Genomic DNA, 22,204 nt, shown 5'->3' on the forward strand with positions numbered 1-22,204 from the left:
GAAATTGTAAGGTTTATATTAAAACATTATAAAAATCTACAAGAATGTTTTTTTTAAAACATTGTAGAGTAAGAATAGAATAGAATAGAATAGATTGTCCTGCCAAATGAAAAAGTCTGTTGAGCCGGGAGCCCTGATCAGATCATTTAATTTTATATATATATTTTTGCCCCTATAAGGAATTTCTTGTTTGAAGGCCTTATGAAGATGCAAATGGCAGGATATCAGCGCTGACCTGTATTATTTATGATGTGCAGAATAAAACTTAGACAACATATATTTTGTGTGTACCTTCAGGCAGAAGGAATGATCAGTCAAAGGCCACTGAAGTTTTGCTGCAAAGCACAGCTAAAAACAATGCCATTTAAAATGTGCATCAAATGATGAGATAAAATGCAAAAGTTAAATAACCAGCAGGTGTTTTGTTAAGGGATTAGTTCACTTCCAGAATAAGAATTTCTTGATAATTTACTCATCCAAGATGTTAATGTCTGTCTTTCTTTAGTCATAAACAAGGTTTTTCTACATGTAATGGGCTTTACACGATCCCATCCAAGGAATAAGGGTCTTATCTAGCGAACTGATTGGTAATATTAAAAACACAAACAAAAAAAACAAGAATTTATATACTTTTTAACCACAAATGCACGTCTTGCGTTTAGCTCTTCATCTCTCTATCTTGGTTAAAAAAGGGAAGGGCAAAAAAAAAAATAATTCTCCTCCAACTTCAAAATAGTAATTTTTTTTTTAGAAAATTACTGATCATTTCACTAGATAAGACCCTTGTTCCTCGGTTGGGATTGTGTAGATCCAATTGAAGCTGCACTGAAACTGCAATTTGGATTACAAATAAAAGGTGACCGAGCTTTTTCAGTGGTGGCACCTAATTTGTGGAATAGTTTACCTGTACACATAAGAACTGCTCAGACTGTTGGAATTTTTAAGTCATTTCTTAAGACACACCTGTATTCCTTGGCTTTTATTTCGAGCTGAGCTGAGACATTGTGATGTTTTTACTGTACTTTACTGAACTGTACTGTTCTGGACATTAAGCACTTTGGTCAACCATTGTTGTTTTTAAATGTGCCATATTAATAAATTGAACTGAACTGACCTTCAGCCTGTTAAGCACCATTGAAGTCCATTATATGGACTTTCCCACAGATGCTGCTCTGTTCCCATAGAAGTTATTCCTTTGCTTGAGTCAGGAGACCATTTGCGATAGCAGATTTGAAAGATAGTGCTGTTTACACCTGACAGTTAAAAAGATAAACACACCAGTACTCACTGCTTGAAAAAGTGATTGTCAAATGCATATCTAAAGTTATGCAGGGTGTGCAGGAATCCATGGATGGCAAGAAATCACCTTGGCAATGTGAATGCTCGCGCTCTGTTCTGCTTATCAGTGAGAGGCAGTTTTAGGATTTGGCTTGGGATTGAAAGCCATGGGAGATGGAGACAAACTAGGCATTTATGATGAGCAAAGAAATGCCAATGCATGTTTTTCTCTCTTCTTACTAACCTGCTCTAGAAAAAGGACAGTATGATCTACTTTAATACTTTAAAACAAAGTTTTATGATTTGATATTTATTTAGCCTATTTATTTTACTGGAGAAGCAGTAAAATAATTTCACATAATCTGCACAGAAACCAAAATTGAGCAAAAATCAGAATTTAGGCTAGCCCTCATGTTTTGTTTGGGGTTTGAGAGAACAAAGGTACAGTTTAAAGTTAATATTTCATGACTTTTCAAATAAAATAATTACTAAATTATGTAATTAATCAGATTCATAATTTACAGTTATGCTTGGATATTAATCCAACATGGTCCATGAAATGTAAAAAAAAAAAAAAAACACAAACCGTTGAAATCTGTCAGTCTTATAATGGAGGTGAATGGGAATCACGGCTAAAATATACAATACATTTTTTTAAAAAACAATGTTTGAGGAACAGTTTTTGCAGTGCGTTCCACACCATCAGCACTAGTTGGGCCATGTTGATGACTTTTTGCCAAATGTTCTAATTTTTGCCACTGTATACACAGTGTTGTCACTCACAAAAATCAAAATGCATTTTCCAAGATGTCACAAATTTAAATTCCCGAAGAAATGGGATAACTTGCACAGGTGAGAATGTGTTGTGTGTTTTTGCATGTATTAAATCAATATTACAGTTTTTTTAAACTATGGTAACTTTTTAAAAGGTAAGTTCAGCCAAAAAATGAAAATTATGTCATTAATGACTCAACCTCATGTCGTTTCAAACCCGTAAGACCTCCGTTCATCTTCGGAACACAGTTTAAGATATTTTAGATTTAGTCCGAGAGCTTTCTGTCCCTCCAATGAAAGTGTGTGTATGGTATACTGTCCATGTCCAGAAAGGTAATAAAAACATCTTCAAAGTAGTCCATGTGACATCAGAGGGTCCGTTAGAATTTGTTGAAGTATCGAAAATACATTTTGGTCCAAAAATAGCAAAAACGACTTTATTCAGCATTGTCTTCTCTTCCGGGTCTGTTGTGAGCGCGTTCACTGCAGTTTAGTGATATCTGGTTTGCGAACGAATCACTCGATGTAACCGGATCTTCTTGAACCAGTTCACCAAATCGAACTGAATTGTTTGAAATGGTTCGCGACTTTGCGTTAGGACTGCATGATATTGGGAAAAAATGACATTGCAATATTTTATTTTTCTGCGATATATATTGCGATATGAAATCTAATCAATTCAAGCTAAATTTTGGTGTGTCACCGCTTTTGCGAGTTATGACATTTTGATTAAAAATGGGAAAAGTGTGGAGGAAACAGTCACAATCAAATCCATAACATGCAATTGGAAATTATACATTTTCATTTCATTTTGACTTTTAACGGCATTTAGTTCAGTTCAGTTCTGAAGGCTTCAATGCCTAAGCAGAGACATTTGTCAAGCGGTGTGATACCTTTTTCAATAATGCTCACAACTTGTTGACAAGGAACTCCACTTTCATCCCGTTTCAATCTTTTGAGCGATCAATATTTTTCTATTTAGAGCACAGAAGACCTGTCATGTACATTTAACAACAAACTTTTGATGTGATTATAAGGCCTGTCAGTCCATCTTGGCAGCTACTTCTCTAAAGTTTACCTTTTTTCTTCTGATTGACAGGTCATCAGAAAATTTTTTTTTCTTCATTTTAGCCACCCACTTCTAAAGTGATATTGTTAAGTGATGTGAAAGATGAGCAGAGGTACTTTTATTCAAGAGATATGTCATGCTCCCTTCAGGTCATATTAACTTCATTGAGCCATTCAATTTTGTGTTTTTTTAAAAGCATACACTCATCCACTTAGAATTAAATGTCAAAAGAGTAGTTTATGCTTAATATCAGCTATAATTTAGAAGGCGTCTGTGATTGACATATGTTTAAGATTACATTTTATGTAGTGTCCCTACTGTTTGTGGTCCTAATCATAGGCAAAACAGTGTCTATACTCAGCAAGAGGGAATTAATACAGGCTGACTGAATGCAGAAGCAGCAACTAGTCTATAGCATTGATTTCTTTTTCCTTTTAAAGGGGTCATATGAATGATGTGATTTCAATTTTTCCTTTATCTTTGGAGAGTTACAAGCTCTTAGTGCATAAAGAAGATCTGTAAAGTAGCAAAGACTAAAGTCTCAAATCCAAATTTAAGATCAAGTGGGGCAAAAACTAATTTGCAAGGAGAGTCTGGTGTTCTGACTCACAGCCTGTAAGTATGTTTACATATTTAAAGAATTTGCCACTCACAATTCAAACGCCAGTTTTGAGCAGAATAGTGCTTGTTGTTTGTAATTTCTTTGATTACAAATGCAGACGTGGTTTTATGTTTATGCAGCGTGATATGCAACGCAACACATAAAAAGACAGTATAAGTCATTATATATATATATTAGTGCTGTCAAAATTAGCGCGTTAACGCATTCGATTAATTTGAAATATTTAACGCGTAAAAAAAAAAAAACGCAATTAACGCGGTTGCAGTTTTTTTTTATTTCCAGTTGTGGCCTATGTGTGTTCAACATGCAAAGAAATATGGATAAGACCAAGGAAGGACATTTAGACGGAAAGTTTCAGTATAAAACTCTGCCGGATTACTCTTCAGTCTGCCACAAGAAACATTACTCTTCATTTAGTCTGCCACAAGAAACAGCAACATTAAAATCATGAACTCAAATGTCATTGTTTAAAAAACAAAAAAAACAATGACTGTAACAGTGCGTAAATCAGACCTTTCTGTAACGCTAACGTTAATAAGCTTAAACGAAAATAACGAAATAATTGTGTAGCGGAGTATTTTTTGTACACAGTGCCGCGAACTGTCAATCACTCCTGTACGCGTGCATCACTGTCCTCCTCAGCTGCAGCAACTTGCGCTCTCTCTCTTCATCAAGCTTTAAAACAAAAAGGGGACAAAAAGATCATATTGTCTTTGTGCATAGGCTATAGATTAATTAGATAAATGAATATCTAAATTTGTGCCTTGCCGTCTACGGTATTTTTTTAGAACTTAGAAAAAAGATGCTGCAGCCAATGAACAGCCAGCGGGGGCTGCAGGACGACTCAACCTCCGCAGACAGTTTTTAATGTTTATCAGACAATAAATACTCAAGATTTTGCTTTAGTATAACTCACAACGAGTTTCACACACCTTCTCTGGCCACGTTGAGTTGTTGACACTTAACAGTGGGAAAAGCGACACATGAGCTATTCACTTGTATAACTTAAGGGTGAATGGGTAATGTAGTTTCTGCTCTGGGTGGGATGAATTAGGAAGCTTGCATTGTGAAGGGCGCTCTGAAAATCGGCAGTGCAGGTAAAAGATTAAAACCTCTATTATTAAAACAGATGTCCAAATGAGCGTACCGGTACGCTACAAGCACGTTCTGGGCGCACGGAGAGGTGGCGGTACGCTCAAGAGCTATATTTGGAAGTGGCGGTACTGAGTACCAGTGCATACCGGCCCACTTAAAGCACTGGCAATGACTATACTTTGGAATTTTTTTGCAGTCCACTTATAATTCAACATGGAAATCATTTTTGTTTTTTATTGGCATTGATTGTTTTGAAATTCAAATGGTACTTACATGCCTGTGTTTTTATTTCTGTAATAAATATGGCTTTCAAGCCAACAGTTAATTTGGAGGATATTGATGGTTTATTGCAGGTATGTTGTTTACATGAGAAAATCTGTGTTACAAGTTAAACAAAAATTCCAATAAACAATCATATTTTGAATTTAAATAGTTTCTTTGTCTTGAGTTTACATGAATTATTTACATTTTACATTTACATATCCAAAAAGTTTCAGTCTTTTAACTGCGATTAATCGCGATTAATTTAAAAAAATTGTGCGATTAATTAGTTAATTTTTTTTAATCGATTGACAGCACTAATATATATATATATATATATATATAAAATCAGTAATTATGTCCCCACTGGATGCAGCAAATGCTGTTTATAATGAGTGCCCCGGGAAAACAGCATCACGGTATGGTAAGGGGCGTAACATTTCCGTCACACGCTTGAGGTATTCTACCGGTCACAAGGCACTGAATAGCTAGCCAATCAGAGCACACCTCGCTTTTCAAAATGATGAGCTTTGTTAAAATCACTGTGTTTTAGAAAGGTGGGGCATAAAGGAGACAATAATATAGATTATGTGGAAAATAATGTGTTTTTTGAACCTTAAACCACATAAACACATTGCATTACACCAAATAAACAAAATAATGTTCTGTTTAGCAACATCATATGACCCCTTTAATGTCAGGAACACCATTCAAGAGGCAGTGGTCTGCAAGTCTCTCCTAACTAATGCATGTAATTAATATAATTCTCTCAAAACCGCTTTGAGGGCTCCTTTGAATGCCCATTTGATAAATATCAGTGTGCATTTGTAATTTATGGAAGGAGTAATGACTAATAACTTGCTTTGTTTGCTTTCACTTGTGAATTGCTGACTCTCTTTATGCATTGCCTCTTTTGATTAACAGTTGTAGGTTCATTATCAGGTTGCAGAGTATATGGAGTACAACAAATGACTTCTTGTAATCTCTGAATGAGTAATTTAATGAAACAAATATTAGTAATAATATCATGTAATTTGCACAGCTCGCTATTTACTGAGGCAACAACCATAATGTGCTGGAAATGTTGTGAAGACCTGGCAATGAAAATACCAGTTCAGGCAGAATACGACACGCATGCATGGGCAATTAATTTGGTTTCCAGAAGCAAACCAAAGTGACTGCTCTCATTGTGGCTCTGAGACTTCGGAATCCCATTTCCTCCATTTCCAAGCCAATACTCCAGACAATAGTTTAGTTTTAATTAAGTGCCAGTTACAATTCTGATTCAGGCAAACAGTTGCTGATTGTGAAATTGGAAATGTCTGGAGGAGTGGTTGAGGAAACAAAGCTAATAAATGCATTTATTGGTAATTCAAGCATCCTTTCTGCCTTCCACAACTAAGTAATACAAATTCCTGTACTTTCAAAGTATGCATTGAGTTTGAAGAAGAACTTTCTTTTTGACTGTTGTATCATTTACATTTACATTTATTTTACATTGCTTCACTTAAAACTCACTTAAAATGTAGTTATTCTTTTAAAACACTGATAATTTAGTAATACTGTTAAATTTAGCAAATCCAAAAATATATCCATTTGTCATACTGTACATTATAATGTTGTGCTGCCTGAATTCACATTTAATTTTCATGTTTTAATTTTTTTAATCTTAATTTATTTAAACACAGTATGTAGAATTTTAAAATCTGTCCTGTATTATTAATACTATTTTTACGAATACTGCTGCTGTTATTTATTTATTTATAATAAATAATTAAAAGCTTCATAATAAATAAGTGTTTTTATAATTATCTTCAGAATCAAAATGATGCAGCAATCCTTTAGTAATTTTTTGCTTTTTATGATGAACATTTTGGCATCCTTTTGATTTGACATACGACTTTTTAGATACTATGTACCAAAGAAACAAAAACAGTGCATCCATTCGTCCTAACAGACTTTGGAAACCCTTTGGTTACCCAAGCACAGCTTTCAGCCAAAGCTTCTGATTGTCCTAATTTTTCTTTTTCAGTTCAGGCAAATGATTTTCTCTTTGTATTTTATCAGTGATACAGTCTTAGGGGCCACATGTAAGTAGTGCTTGGAGAGCTGGTAAATGGCCCTCGTGTGTGTCTCTCTCACCCTAACATCCTCAGGGGACCAGCATGAAAAGATTGAAAGTCTGCGACAGACGTCAGAGAGTGAGGAGTAAACTTGGATGCGTTCCTGAAGGAAGCCAAATGTTGCATATTTAATCCACTCTGCCAGACTCTGAGTCCATGTGAGAATATAGCATGTCTTACTGGTGAAAGAACCAATTTTTCTTTGTTGAAACCTTTTTTCTCACTCTAAAGTTTCTCTTATTTATGTGGAATTATTTATTTAGAATTCAAGATGAATCTGCCTAATGGATGTTTTTCTCTTTTAAGATGTTGGCTGAGTGAAATGGAATGCTGGTGAATGTGCTGAGCTTTTTATATAAAACATATTTCTTGCATTTTACAATCGTCTTAATGGCACGCTTGGGGAGATGTAGTATTATGAGTGTCCCATATTGCTGTTCTTTCGTGATCCTGTCGGAGCACTAATACAGAATATTAGATTTGAGGTGAAATTGTGATCTAGCTTCTGCTGCTGTGAGGGCAGAGCACATTAGGGAAGCAGTCCTGATGATAGTCAGTACCAATGTGCATTCATCAGCTGTAAACAGCCTGATGCTTGGGTGGAACTGTTGGGGGAATTATCTGACAGCAACAGCAGACCTATATATCGTCTCTGGCCTCGACTCATCCTGCCCACTGATATGCTGAAAATGCCATGGCCCTTTATGATTCAACCACAGTGGAAAAAGAGCAGCAGTAATGTTCAGGGCATAGCGAATTCATCCACCCATGGGTTATTTATTATTAATGGCTTACATTTTGTAAGAAAGGGAGAAAATGACTGCTTTAAGGGTTCTGGTAGATCATTTTAAAACTTCTGGAAATGTGTCTTGGGAGTTGTTTAACATGTGAATGCAGTTGTGTGACTGGTGTTAAATCCACTCACCTGTACTTGAATCTTAGGTAGTTTAATAGACAGATAGATATATATTTTTATATATATGCAACTATTCAAATGTTAGAGGTCGGATTTGAAGTCTCTTATGTTCACCAAGGCTGGATTCATTTGATCAGAAAATACAGTAATATTGTTAAATATTATACCAATTTAAAGTAACTGTATTTCATTTGTAATATTATATACAAGATACAGAAATGGATCGATAGAGTTCTGAGCATTAAAAAATGAGACCTAAAATGGGGCACAGGGACTATATTTTCATGCACTGTTCATGCACATTAAGCATCCAAACAGACTGATTAATGAAATTAATTTGGCCTTTGCAATTAATAGTCTATGAAAAGAAGAAAAGTTTAGGCGAGCATATTGGATTATTCCCTGAACTCGCTTGCCGGTAATGCTGTGTGCAAACAGTGTGACATTAAAAAAAAAAATGCACCTATACATTGTTATTAATATCATTTATTCAGCAACATTATTTTCAAGCCCACATGACTAATTAGATCCTCAGAGCCACACGTGCTCTTTAGGTCTAACAAGCTTACATAACAATCATGTTACATTTACACATGACCTTTTGATTCCCCTCGTTTTTGATATTGATCATGTTTCCTCATTTCAAAGTTAACTTGAAATTTTAATGCTGCCAAGTCTAGATTTCTTTCCACTTTTCTCTATGGCTATTTTTTACCAGTCATCTTCTTTTAACAAGTGTTAGATATTAGTTGTCATCACTGTCCACATTAATGAATTTAAAGATGTTTTTGCTACAGCTAGCAGACATTTTCAGCACGGAGCCATTCATTTATGCATATTTAATGCATTCTGCATAACACCAAGCCAAGAAACATTACTTTTTGCCTATTACTTTTGGATTTCGGCACCATTTGTATGTTTATATGAAAAACTCCAAATTCACAGTGCTGGAATTTTTCTACAGGCTTCTCTAGAGTTTTTTATTTATTTATTTGTTTGTTTTTTGGACATCTACAGTGAACTGGACTCCATACATAATTTAGTTACAAGCATACAGGGTCATGGGTAAAGAAGCAATATAAAATTCAAACCGACTATTGGCTCAGAGGTGTAAACCTCAGCCTCAAAGAGTTATATAAAAGAAGATTACTTAGGTTGCAAATGGACTTGTGAAGTAGCGAGAAGCAAATGCCTTTTAACCTTCATAGGAGTTAATCTGGATATTTAATGCACACCTAGCTCTGCTCTGATAATTTCACCAGAGGAACGGATAAGTAAAAGGAGCAATTACAAACTGGTATTTTTTGTACCAAAAAAGATTTCACTGGTACCAAAAGTCATTTCTGCAACTGCACGTTTTGACGCTCGATATCGATTTCGAGGCTCCTTGCAAAACAGCTCTCTTCTCAGGATCAATGGAAATGTAATTTGAAAGAAGCTTCTTCTGCTCTAATGAAAAACTTTGCGAAATACATGTGGTGCAGGGCAGACAGAAGTCCCTAATGGCTGGTACAGATTAAAGGAGAAGAGATTCTCCTCTAATCAGCTGGCTATAACTCCCACTACTTAAAGGAGCATGTAACATTTACATTAGGAAATCATGGGCTTCTCATCGTGTTATTGGAGCCCTCGTTGTGATCTGATGTTTTCTGTTTGATTTCTTCTCCAGTGCCCCTCATCACTGCAAAGGGAAATGTCATGGAGAGCCCAACAAAGGTAAGGGTTGACGTTTACTGTTGTGTATCTGAGTGAGGTAGCAGTTCGATTTTAAATTGTAGATCTGTATCATCTACTGTTCTTTAATGTGTATCCTCATGCATGCCTAAAGATCCATCATCCCTTGTTCAAGTTTAGTTTATGCAGCACTATAAATGCAAGCTTACCAATACACCCCAAATATAAATAGTGTGTGTGTGTGTGTGTGTGTGTGTGCATGTTTTTGTGACCTATCAGGACACAACTATGTATAATGACATGGGTATGAAGCAGGTATTACAAGGAGAGGGTGACTTATGAAGACATAACCCATGTCCCCATTTTTCAAAACGCTTCGAAACCATACAGAATGAGTATTTTTTTTTTTTTTTGAGAAAGTAAAAATGCACAAAGTTTTCTGTGAGGGTTAGGGTTAGGTGTAGGGTTGGTGTAGGGCCATAGAATATACAGTTTGTACTAGAGATCAACCAATATGGGTTTTTCTATCGCCGATGCCAATGTTTAGAGGTCAGGGTTAGCCGATGGCCGATATGTGCTGCTTATTTTTAGGGCTGATATCTTTAAGTTTTCCCCTTCATTTGCATGCTAAAATGTCTAACACTAATAATAAGTGGATGCACAATTTTTCTAAACTCATCATCATTTATTGAGCACTGACTTTAACCATCTCTCGAATCTTAATTTTTTGCACTGCATTGTATTAAAAAAAAAAATTTATCCAAAGTTAACCAAACAAATAAATAAACTGACCAAGTATTAAATATATAAAACAGGTAATAAGGTTTTAGAGCATATATCAAGCAGAATTTTTCAAGTTTGTTGGAACATAAATGAAAACTTAAATATACATTTCAATAAAATAAATACAGTTTTTTAAATAAAAATAAGTTAAATTGAAAAAATATAAAAATATATAAAAAAATAAATAATAGTAGTGCTGCAAGCACTCTAGCAACCAGCAACATTTGTGCTTGGTATAAATGACACCGAACATCTAAAGTGCATTCTAATTTCAAACTTACATCGCAGTCTGTTCATTATTAAAATAAAGTACAGTCAACCAAACATATACAAGGTTACACTGGTCAGTTTAAATAGACCGTAGTATACCGGTCCACTGTATAAGCCAAAGATGTTTTTGTTCATGTGAAGAGGATGATCTTTTCAGTCTAGTTTACATAAAAAAATATTATAGTTTAACATTCAGATACATTGCGAATATGGAAACATTTGGATATGTGCAGAACGAGACGTGACGTAAATACCAGATTTTTTTTTTTTTTCCAAAAAATTCTAAATCTAATATTTTGCAGAACAGGATCAAACAAAAAATTACTGGTCATAGTATTTGTATAAAATTTTTGATGTGAAAAAAGTGGTTCACTGACTGCTCAGCACTGCCACAAGCGCCACAGTTACGTTTGGGATAATTTTATTTTTTAATACTAGTGTCATTTGAAAACATTGAAATTGTGTTTTAAAATAGAACAACGAGCACCACAAAACCATTTAAAGAGGCACATTCAGCGGTCTCCTTGACTGGAAACAGTCAACAAAGTAAAATGATCTTAAATGTATTCTCAAGAGATCAAATAGATCTCTTCATTTTATCAAATGATAATAATCACATCTATAAATTTTACAGTCCTTCTACCAGCATTGTATTCAGACTAAACCCCCTTTAATTTGGGTGGGAAAGCTTTTTTTCCAAGTGGCTTTTGCACATAAAAATAATACTGCTACATACGCATTTTGCAGCATTAAGTTTATTTAATTGATCGTTGATTTAAACGACGATCGGTCATGGAAATGATCTAATATTGACATCCCTAAATGCAAATGAGTTAGATGGAAACCTGGCTATTGTCTGCATCAAACCATGCTTCCGAACAAATGTCATTCACCATTCTGGGCAGCTCCAGGACAGCTGTCTCTCTGAGCACGGTGCTGTCTGTGAGCGGGGCAGAGTAACGTAGCCCTCAATCACACTGCAGTGTTTGTAAGAGCTGCCAACTTCTCCACCCCATTTACAGAGTGAAATTCTTTGACTACCTTTATTCCCAGGACTGTATTTGAATCTTCCAAAAGTTTTGGCTTGGGAGGGGGGCGGGTTTCTTCACATGTGGCAGCAGCACTTTCCACCACACCAATAACATGAGGCTGCCCGCCGATGTGCCTGACTTTATATCAGTGCTACTAAACATGGATATCAGCCGATGCCGATATATAAAAAATTACAAATATCTGCCCGATTTCGTCCGACCGATATATCGGTCGACCTCTAGTTTGTACAGTATAAAAACCATTACGCCTATGTGATGTCCCCACTTTTCTCAAAAAAAAGCACGTGTGTGTATTTATGTATGTATGTATACCTGTAATTCATGCTTCTATTTCCATTTTGCAAAAAGGATCGTCCTGATAGAAAGCGAGTCACAGACTTTACTGAAGGAGCGGCGGCATGCAAAATGCTATTTTTATTCGACGACAATAATTCTGACTAAAATATACAGAAATATATTTCATAAACTACTTTTATGTAATGCATTATGTCTAGATTCTGGATTTGAACAGGTTGCAAACTTCAGAAGGCAACCATTTAATTTATTATCGGTTATCATTAGTTGCCAAGAAGTGCATCCCTAAATTAATTTAATCTCTGCGTTTTAATCAATACTTATTTAATCAAATCTTATTTGGTAGATCATCCATCTACAAATTGCCAGGCTGTGTCATTGTCCTGCAATAGGCATTGCATTGAGCTTGTCTAACTATAAGGGATTTTGAAAGGGGACTTCACTGCTGAAATGCAGAGAGAATGATCCTCGCCGCTAGTAATGTTTGTCTCTTTTATTGTGTCAGCCGTTTCTGCTTTCCCCTATAGGTTTCATGGTTAATACATTCATTTTGTGGAGTAGCTTTTGTTGCGTTTTAAGCAGAAATGCCACTGACATTCTGGGTCAGGAGAGGGAATGAGGGACAGAGAGGAGGATAAAGAGAAGGTGAGTGCATTAGAATTAGTGGAAAGGAAGATGTGATATATTTGTGTATAGACCTTGACCCCAGTTCAGACGAGTTTGTATGTCTTAAGTTTTTAGTGCTTTTTTATTCCTTTTCTTTTTTGATATTTCTTCTCTTTCCTTCAAGCAAGTGAAATTAAAAGGGAAAATAGTTTGTTACCCTGGTTGTACCCTGGTTCACACATTCATTTAGAAACAAAGGAACCACTCCTATTCTTCGTATAGATACCAAGGTAGACATTTTAATGAAAAGTTCCCACTAGGTCCTTTCAAAAAGATGGAGACGAGGAGAAATAGACATTAAATGTTTGAGAAGCTTCTCTTGATTTGCAAAGCAGTGGGTGGGATGACAGGATGGACAATTGTTCAGGCTCTCCTACTGTTAAATCAATGTTCTTCAAAGACACACATCCTCGAGCTCATGGGGTGAGAGGATTGACTGGTGGCAATCAAGGATCCAAATGAATAGTGCTGCTGCAGCTTTCGTTGAAGTTTCCCTTTTCCTGCCTTTCGCAGTGTGTGTTTAGTAGGGTTTAGTTTGAACATAAATTACATGATGTTGGAATTAATTAAATCACAATTTAATTCATGTATCAATATTTGCTTAGAAATATTCAGTGACATAGAAAGAGAGACTTAAAAAAAGTATATCTGTTGAAAATAAGCCTATCATGAATGTTAGTTGATCATTCGTTCTGTAGCATCTTAGCAAATACGTAGAATTTGTATGACTCTGTGTGAAGTTTAAAGTCGTTCATCTTTGTCGATTCTGTTTTGTTCCATTGCAGACCTTCCGCTTGTTTCTGAACGCAAGAGACTGTTTTGTGTGTAACTTTCTCTGTCATCTCATTCTGTGATGCCTGATCTCATTCAGGAAATATGATTATATGTATAGTTAGTTTGAACACTTACTGTATAATATGACATGCAAATAATAAAAATATTATTTGTGCTAAATTAACCTTAGTGTTTTTATATTTATAATTATTATTATTTTTAATGTTTATATTGTAACATTTGCCAAAACGAGCAACGTTTCGTACAATAAAGTATTGATTTATATATTATTCAAATACTGAATATAATAAACATATGATTCATGCATATTTATTTTATTCCTTTTCCTTTTTTAACTACATAGCTGTTTTTAGGCAGTATTTCTTGAAACAGAAAGTTGCATCTCTAGGTTTGTTGGAGTTCCTTCTTTATCTAATGACTTTCCCTGATGAATGATTGATGTGATCGCATTAGAGCAGTCCGAGATATTTTAGGTTTGGCGTGTCATCACAGTGACACTGTTGCAAAGTTAATGTGTTAGAAAAGAAGAAAGTCACTAAAAGTGAAATTGCTTTCTTATACAGATTCTTAGGACTTACTTTCTTGTCTTAGGAGTCACTGCTATGTTAAAAAGAAGAGTTTTTAAAAAATAGATATGCTAGTGTCGGGTTATAGGTAAAGTGCATTTTTACTTTATAAAAGGATTTCTTTTTGAAGTTTTCTCTATAATACCTGCAGTTCATGTGACACAGTGTCTGTACAGGACCATGGTTGCATGAAAATTTGGGGGGTCGTACCCTTGTCCTTGCTCTTGGATGCAGGTCAGGGATTACAATTTGGTAGAAATATGGAGAAAAACCAACAACCTAAAAGTAATGTGATTTACAACACAACCATCCGCTCATAAAAGATATACCAAGGTGCAGTTTTCATTTTTACTTTTCAATCTTGCATGACCTTTGCTGTCAACCTTTTTCTCAATAACTGGCTGCATTGGTCATGCAGCTCGAGGAACGGCGCTGGACTCGGAATCTCAATGGCTCAGGGAACAGAGGGCAAATGAGACTCGACAGGCCACTGGTGTGTGCTGGAAATACTCCCATATATCACAAGAAACGAGAGAGGGAACCAACCTTGGCCTGCATATGAAAAAAATGTGAGGTGGGTCCAATCAAGGATGTTTCCGAAGACTCTCTTGATTGAATTGCTCTTGGAAGGCGAGCACACATATTAAACCCTGACTCCAATTAAGCTTGGCCCTGTAATTTCAAGCAGCCTTGTCTATGTGAAACGAATGGTGATTCATTTATACCTCTTCAAACAGGTTCAGTCCTGTCAGTGCTGGTTTAGCTGAAGGATATCGAGAGCCAGCTGGCAAATGTCACTCAAGCTACTTGCTACTGCTTGCAATCTCAGCATGCACTGGAAGTTCTGGGCTTAGCCATCTGTGCCAAACTGTTCTTTCTGTGGATCTCACGGAATCCTGCATGTTTTTAAAGTACTTGGAAGCAATGGGAATAGTAAAGGGATGGTTCTTTTCCAGGCATAGTTCCTTTCCTGTAGAAGGATGAGAAATGGCCATCATTAGGGATTAGCTTGAGACACACTCAGATCAGGCATCCATGGAAAGAAACTGGCTCCTCTGATGTGCTTTGTGACAACAATTCCTTAAACTACATGATATGGATGGGAAGTTAATTGTGATACTGCTATAGACCCCTTTTGCCGGACGTCACAGGTACGTCACGGCGCTAGCCGTTTTCTCCAGCCATTATTAAAAAAACAAGCTAAGAAAACTCACTAGCTTCCGTTTGTTCAAGTGTTGAGAGGAATCTTTCTGCCTCCAGCTAAGCCCCGCCCACACAAATACGTCACCTTGTTTACCAACTGTAAAAGGGTCTATTGGCCATTGAATAGTAATTGGTTCATTGACGGCTGTATCAGCAGCACAGGCTCCTGGTAGCCCTGAGATGTCAGTTTTTTGAATTTATGATTTCCTTGTATGACCTTGTAAAGCAAGTTAAATGGTTTTATGAGTCCCACATGTGTCTTGTGCTTTTTATTTGATATTCTTAGCACTGCCCACATGCAGCTGTTCTCTTCTGGGTGCATTGTTTTTGTCCCTGGTATCCCACCAATATGGTATCACATGTTGGTGGGTAGAGTTTGTCCTTCATTTCTTTTAGATTATGTTTGTGGACTATAATTTTCTTTATTTTGTGTTTGGAGAGTTCCCCTGTAGAGTACAATAAAAAAAATAAATAAATTATGTGGTTTTGTTCTGCTTCAGTGTTATTTTAGCAATTTATGCAAAATATATGCTTATTAGGACTGGGACAACGCATCGAGGTCATCGATGACGTCAACGCAAAAAATACGTCGACGTAAAATATGCGCATCGATTCGTCGACCTGTTTTTATTTCTCTAAAAAACATTTGCAAAACGTTTACCTTATGTGCACTGAATATATGCGATGGCCGGATCAACATTCTGTCCAACGTTATATAACCAATCCAGGGGTTTTTCTGCATTTATCTTTTTTTTTGGCGGCTGTCAAAGCCTTATTTGATCAATGAGTGACAGTGACAGCTCTGTATTAGCTTAAAGCCCTCAAGTTTACATTGGTTACTGTATTCTTTCAGTTGCTCTAAACAAGTATTTTGGGTGACCTTTTTTATTGAATGCTAGACATCAAGTTGTTGTTATTCTCATCTGAAAGAAGAACTTTTTTTCAGTAAGCTAGGCCCTATGTGTTCAGTAAGCTTGTTTCAGTAAGCTATGTGTTTTCAAGGCTTCGAGGTTTTTATTGAATGCTATCTCCATACAAGTGCAAAGTACTGCATTCTTAGTCAGTCTTTTATTTTGTAATTTTAAGAGCAATAAACATATATTGCAATGTTAAGGAATTCATGTTTTTTTTCATTCAGATATGTAAATCAACATGTATAAATTGTTAGTAGTCAATTAATGGGGAGATAATAAACATAAAAAATATTTTTTTAATAATTTAATTTTACATATGGTATAGCGCAGTAGTTCATATGTCTGTGATTAAAAAAAAATTAAAAGAAATTAAAAGAAAAAACTTTGTTTAAGGATGATAGTGGAATTTGGAGTTTTACCATTTTAGTTACTATGCCGCCCGCAGTTGGAATCAACTTCCAGAAGAGATCAGATGTTCTAAAACACTAGTCACATTTAAATCTAGACCTAAAACTCATCTGTTTAGCTGTGCATTTATTGAATGAGCACTGTGGAATGTCTGAACTGATTGCACTATATTTTCACTGTTTTTTATTTATTTGATGTAAAATCATTTTCTAACTGTTTTAAATTCATTTGAAATAATTTAATTTTTTAATAATTTTAAAAGTTTTAAAATTGCTTGTTTTATTCTTGTTATTCAGTGTTAATTTTGACAGCAAATTCGGATTTAGTCTTAGTCTTAGTCTTTTGAATAACACACCATTTAGTTTTAGTCACATTTTAGTCATCTGAAATGTTTTAGTCTTAGTCTAGTTTTAGTCGACTAAATATCATAAGAGTTTTAGTCTTAGTCTAGTCTTAAGTCTTTTAGTCTTAGTCTAGTTTTTTTTTAGTAGAACAAAGTCAACTTAGTTGACTTGACTAAATGTTTCCATCAGTCTGTTATGGAATGGTATTTATAAAATAAACATAAGGCCTGCTCTCAATGAAAAATATACATGCTCTCTGAAAAAGATATGCATTCGTCTTGAATGATATGCAATGCATATGACATTCTTTCAAGATGAAGTACAGTATTATTGAAATAGACAACCACCTATATTATATTTGTATTGTTTGTTCATTCTATTTCTTTATTTGTGCTATTTACACAAAGTTTACATTTTTTAAAGTTTGTTTTTGTTCATTTAAAATAGCACTGCATAGTCTTCACTGTAAAATAAAATACACAATCAAACCAAAATGTATTCAGACACCTTCAACGTTTCTTACAATATCACAGTTTATTTGCTGTAGTTTAGAAATTGGTAATAAAATATGACAATAACTCAGGGTTAAACTGTGTCAGAACAACAAATTCATCTTGATAATGTCGGATGCAATGCTTACTTTGGTTCAGTCTGTGGTGTGAAAAGGTTGCATTAGCAATTAAAGAAATTAACACTTGAGCAAAACATGCTCAGGTCCCTAATATATATATATATATTTTTTTTGTATTTTTTAGTCACTAGTAAAACAATATAATCTATTCTATCTGATTTTTGGATTGACTTTGGATAAATTCTTGTTAAAACTACAAAGTAATTCAATCAAGAGCAGTGAGTGATTTACTTTCATTTTCATACATTAAAGACACTGACAGCAGAGCTAGTAAATTAGGCGCGGTCACTTTAAGAGACAAATGCATCCATTATAAAGATATGCATCCGATTTCTTTCCAACTCTTTACTTTCACTGAAGACATAACTACAGACTTTTTAGAACACACTTTCCAAGACGGGTATTTCGACATATTTAGTATGTATTTGTTGTCGGTACAAAAGCAAGAAGACTTTGAGACGCGTCTCTGCTTGCTCCCTGAACACCAGAACACCGTGCTGCTGAATTGAGCTCTTTCACTTTTCGCTCTTTTTCTTATGTTTATTTAAAATGCGATTTGTATTTGTTCGTTCAGGTGCAGGAGGACGCAAACGCCCTGAAAGAGAGCTCGGTTCAGTGTTGCGCGAGTAACCAGCTGCTCAGTTCAACTTTCTGAAGCCAACTTGATGTGTTGAATGGTCGGAGCATGTTATAAAACGTATTCTTAAAATACACATTTCTGTTGTAATAAATGCTCATATTAAAACATAGCATTACACATAAGTAGGAACAAAAATAATCAGTGATACATTTACCCCATACCCCATAAAAATTTGGGTTGCAATGGCATTTCAAAAGGTCGCAGTGTAGTTCCCTGTGTAAAAAACTAAACTGTTATGAAAACGTCCTCGAAACTGTGCGAATTTCTGCAAACTCATCTTTGTTCTCTTTTCTGTGTAACTGCTGCTGTGTTTATTTAGCTGTTGCGCTTGCATTTGCCGCAGCTTTTTAAAATGGCTCGGCTGCTTCTGCATAGATCAACCTACCCTCAAAGATTCGCTCTGATTGGATCTCTTCTCCATTCGTCCCTCCCATATATTTTCGTCTCATTTTTATTCGTTGACTAAAGTGTCAGTTATATTTCGTCACGTTTTTCGTCATCATATCTGACTTTTTATTTAGTTTTTATTTAGTTTTCGTCCGTGAAAAAGGTTAGTTGACGAATATTTTTCGTCATAGTCTTCGTCAACGAAATTAACACTGTTGTTATTATTTTTCTTTATTATTATTTTACTTTCTTTTATGTAATGCACTTTGAATTACCATTGTGTACGAAATGTGCTATATAAATAAACTTGCCTTGCCTTGCCTTACTGGGGTGCCTCAGGACTCAGTTCTTGGGCCACTTCTCTTCTCTGTCTACATGGCATCATTCGGTTCTGTCATTCAGAAACATGGCTTTTCATACCACTGCTATGCTGATGACACTCAACTCTACCTCTCATTCCATCCTGATGATCCGACGGTAGCTACTCACATCTCAGCTTGTCTAACAAACATTTCTTGCTGGATAATCACCTTCAACTCAACCTTGCCAAGACAGAACTGCTTGTGGTTCCAGCAAACCTATTGTTTCATCACAATTCACCATCAAGTTAGGTAAATCAACCATAACTCCTTCGAAAACAGCCAGAAGACTTGGAGTTTTGATTGCTGATCAGCTGACTTTCTCAAAACACATCGATCCTGTAGATTTGCTTTATTCAACATCAAGAAGATCAGGCCCTTTCTTTCGGAACATGCTGCACAACTCCGTGTTCAAGCTCTTGTTCTGTCCATGCTGGACTATTGCAATGCCCTCTTGGCAGGTCTTCCAGCCAGCTCTATCAAACCTTTACAATTAATCCAGAATGCGGCAGCAAGATTAATTTTTAATGAACCAAAAAGAATACACGTCACACCTCTGTTTATCAATAAGCACTGGCTACCAGTGCTTGGCATTGACCAGTGCTAAGGCATTGATGTTTGCCTACAAAACTACCACTGGCTCTGCACCCATTTACCTAAATTTATTACTTCAGACTTATGTACCCTCTAGAAGCTTTTATTCTGCAAGTAAACGTCGCTTGATTGTGCCATCCCAAAGAAGCACAAAGTCACTTTTAAATTAAATGTTCCCTCCTGGTGGAATCCCCAACTCAATCCGAGCAGCTGAGTCCTCAGCCATGTTCAAGAATCGGCTTAAAACCCATCTCTTTCATCTTTATTTGACCCTCTAACTTTAACACTCACTATTTTAATTCTATTAATATAATTTTTATTCTATTCTTTAAAAAAAATCTACCTTTCTAATCTTTTTGTATTCTATTTTCTTTTCATTTATTATGCAATTATGTGTATATACACACACACACACACACACACACAAACACACACATAGTATATAAGACCTCTAACACTAGCTTGCTCTATTCTTTTTCTATTCTGCTTTCTTTTTATTATATTATTTTAAAGCCCTTGCTACATGTACTGTGTTAAGCTAACAGAGACTTGTTATAGCACTTATATATCATTACTATTTTTGTTGTTTTTGATTGCTTCCACTGTCCTCATTTGTAAGTCGCTTTGGATAAAAGCATCTGCTAAATTAATAAATGTAAATGTAATAGACGACAGCTGTTGCAACGGCCCATTTTCTTTTTAGTCCGCTTCAGAAAGTATGAGCAGAGATGAAGAGGTGAAACCCTTGAGCCTTACTTAAACTAGAACCTAATTAAGTCAGTGCCTTTTACCCACCCCTGGCACTGAATTAAATCAGTTCTGATGTGGTCCTTTCTGCCCATGCATAAATTTTCCTCTCATTGCAATCAGATCAAAAATCTGACAGCACAAGTAGTCCGTGAAGACGTTTTGCCTGGCATCCTGTTATCCACTTTCTTCAAACTGATTTATATTGCTCCCCTGTTGATTATATGAGGAAAATGAGTCTGTGAAAGAAAACATGCATATAAGTGAGACATTTCTGTGCAGATGGGAGCTGTGTGGCACCGTGTTAGGTGATCTACATCTATGACATGGTTGGAGGGAGAAGATGTGCACAGTTTGATCAATGGAGACATGCCTCATTTTAAAAGAATATACAAAATAGAGAAAATGTATTTGAACCTAATTTTTTTTAGTGGCAGTTCACTACAGTGGTTGAATTTAGACACACAACCTCTCATAAAGGCTTTTAACATGCCGATAGTCAAGTAACCCTTTCTAGGCAGTTGCATGACTACATTCAGATCCATTAAAACAGTCATCAAAGCAGCGCTTTTGTAACAAATTCACTGGCCTCTCCAGTACCTTTCAAGACAATTACTGTTGGATTTCAAATCATTATTATGCATGGTCTGTTGCTAGTTTTTGTAAAGACTACGGTAGAACTATGGTGGTTTTGTGCAATTAAAGGTTATGGTTGGTATTTTGCCTACTTATTTGTTCAATATCTGTCAGTTAACCTATTGAAAGAGTGCACTTAGTATCTATTTATCCACAGAAGCACATTTGATGGTCTTTGGTGGACATAAATCAGCCTAATTATACAGGGCTTTTTGATGGAACAGTCTTTCAGACAGCCCACTGACTAGTTGATTTTGAAAAGATGTAATTTTAAAAGTCCTTTGTGTGGAAGGAAGCAGGTTTTTTTTTTTTTTTTTTTTTTTGGCAAGAACCCACATAAAGAAAAGTCTCATTGGCATTTAAAGCTACAGTTTGTTTAGTTTTTATTTGTTGTTTAAGAACAGGTTTATGCTAAATAGATCAAACCTGCATGATACAAAAAAAAAAAATTATTATTAGATTAATTCATTAAATAGTGCTTCATTCTCTGCAATCAGTTTTAGACCAAAAAAAAAAAATCATTAAAATGTGTTTAGACTTTGTGATCCAAACTTCTAGCCATTTATAAGTGATAATTAATGATCCACTTGCTAATTTGGTATGGTACTGTATAAACTATGAATATCTGTTACTAATCCATACCCACTAATATTCCACTGATTATTTTATCCAAAATAAAATAATTCAGCTGGGTACCATTCTCAGGTTTGGGGTGCGAAAATATTTGATATAATTGTATTATTGTGAAACATTATTTGTCATGTAATTTAATCCTGTGATGCACAGCTGAATTTTCATCATCCATTTCTGCAGTCTTCAGTGTCACATGACCCTTTAGAAATCATGATTTGTTGCTCAAGACACATTTCTAATTATTACCAATGTTGCAAACAATTATGCTGCTTAATATTTTAATATTTATATAATAGGTGTGTACGTATATAAATAGACACTCATAAATATAAGAATTTCATATTTATATATGATTTGTTATATATAAAAATAAATATATTCCATGTTTCTTTAATATATACATGTATGTATGTATATGTGTGTATTTATATTTACATATATACACTACACATGCAAACACATATATAGTA

The 22,204-nt window shown here is 35.3% G+C and overlaps 1 protein-coding gene across 2 annotated transcripts in view; it reads left to right on the forward strand.

Moving 5' to 3' along the window:
- Positions 1-22,204, forward strand: part of b3glcta (beta 3-glucosyltransferase a) — a 74,451-nt gene that overhangs the window by 2,667 nt on the left and 49,580 nt on the right. For both annotated transcript variants that reach the window (XM_052616281.1, XM_052616279.1), the window contains exon 2: positions 9,808-9,854. In XM_052616281.1, coding sequence (XP_052472241.1) covers positions 9,808-9,854 — 47 coding nt within the window. The remainder of the gene's footprint in view (positions 1-9,807; positions 9,855-22,204) is intronic.

This window comes from Carassius gibelio, chromosome A15, assembly GCF_023724105.1.
Source record: "Carassius gibelio isolate Cgi1373 ecotype wild population from Czech Republic chromosome A15, carGib1.2-hapl.c, whole genome shotgun sequence".
Taxonomy (NCBI): domain Eukaryota; kingdom Metazoa; phylum Chordata; class Actinopteri; order Cypriniformes; family Cyprinidae; genus Carassius; species Carassius gibelio.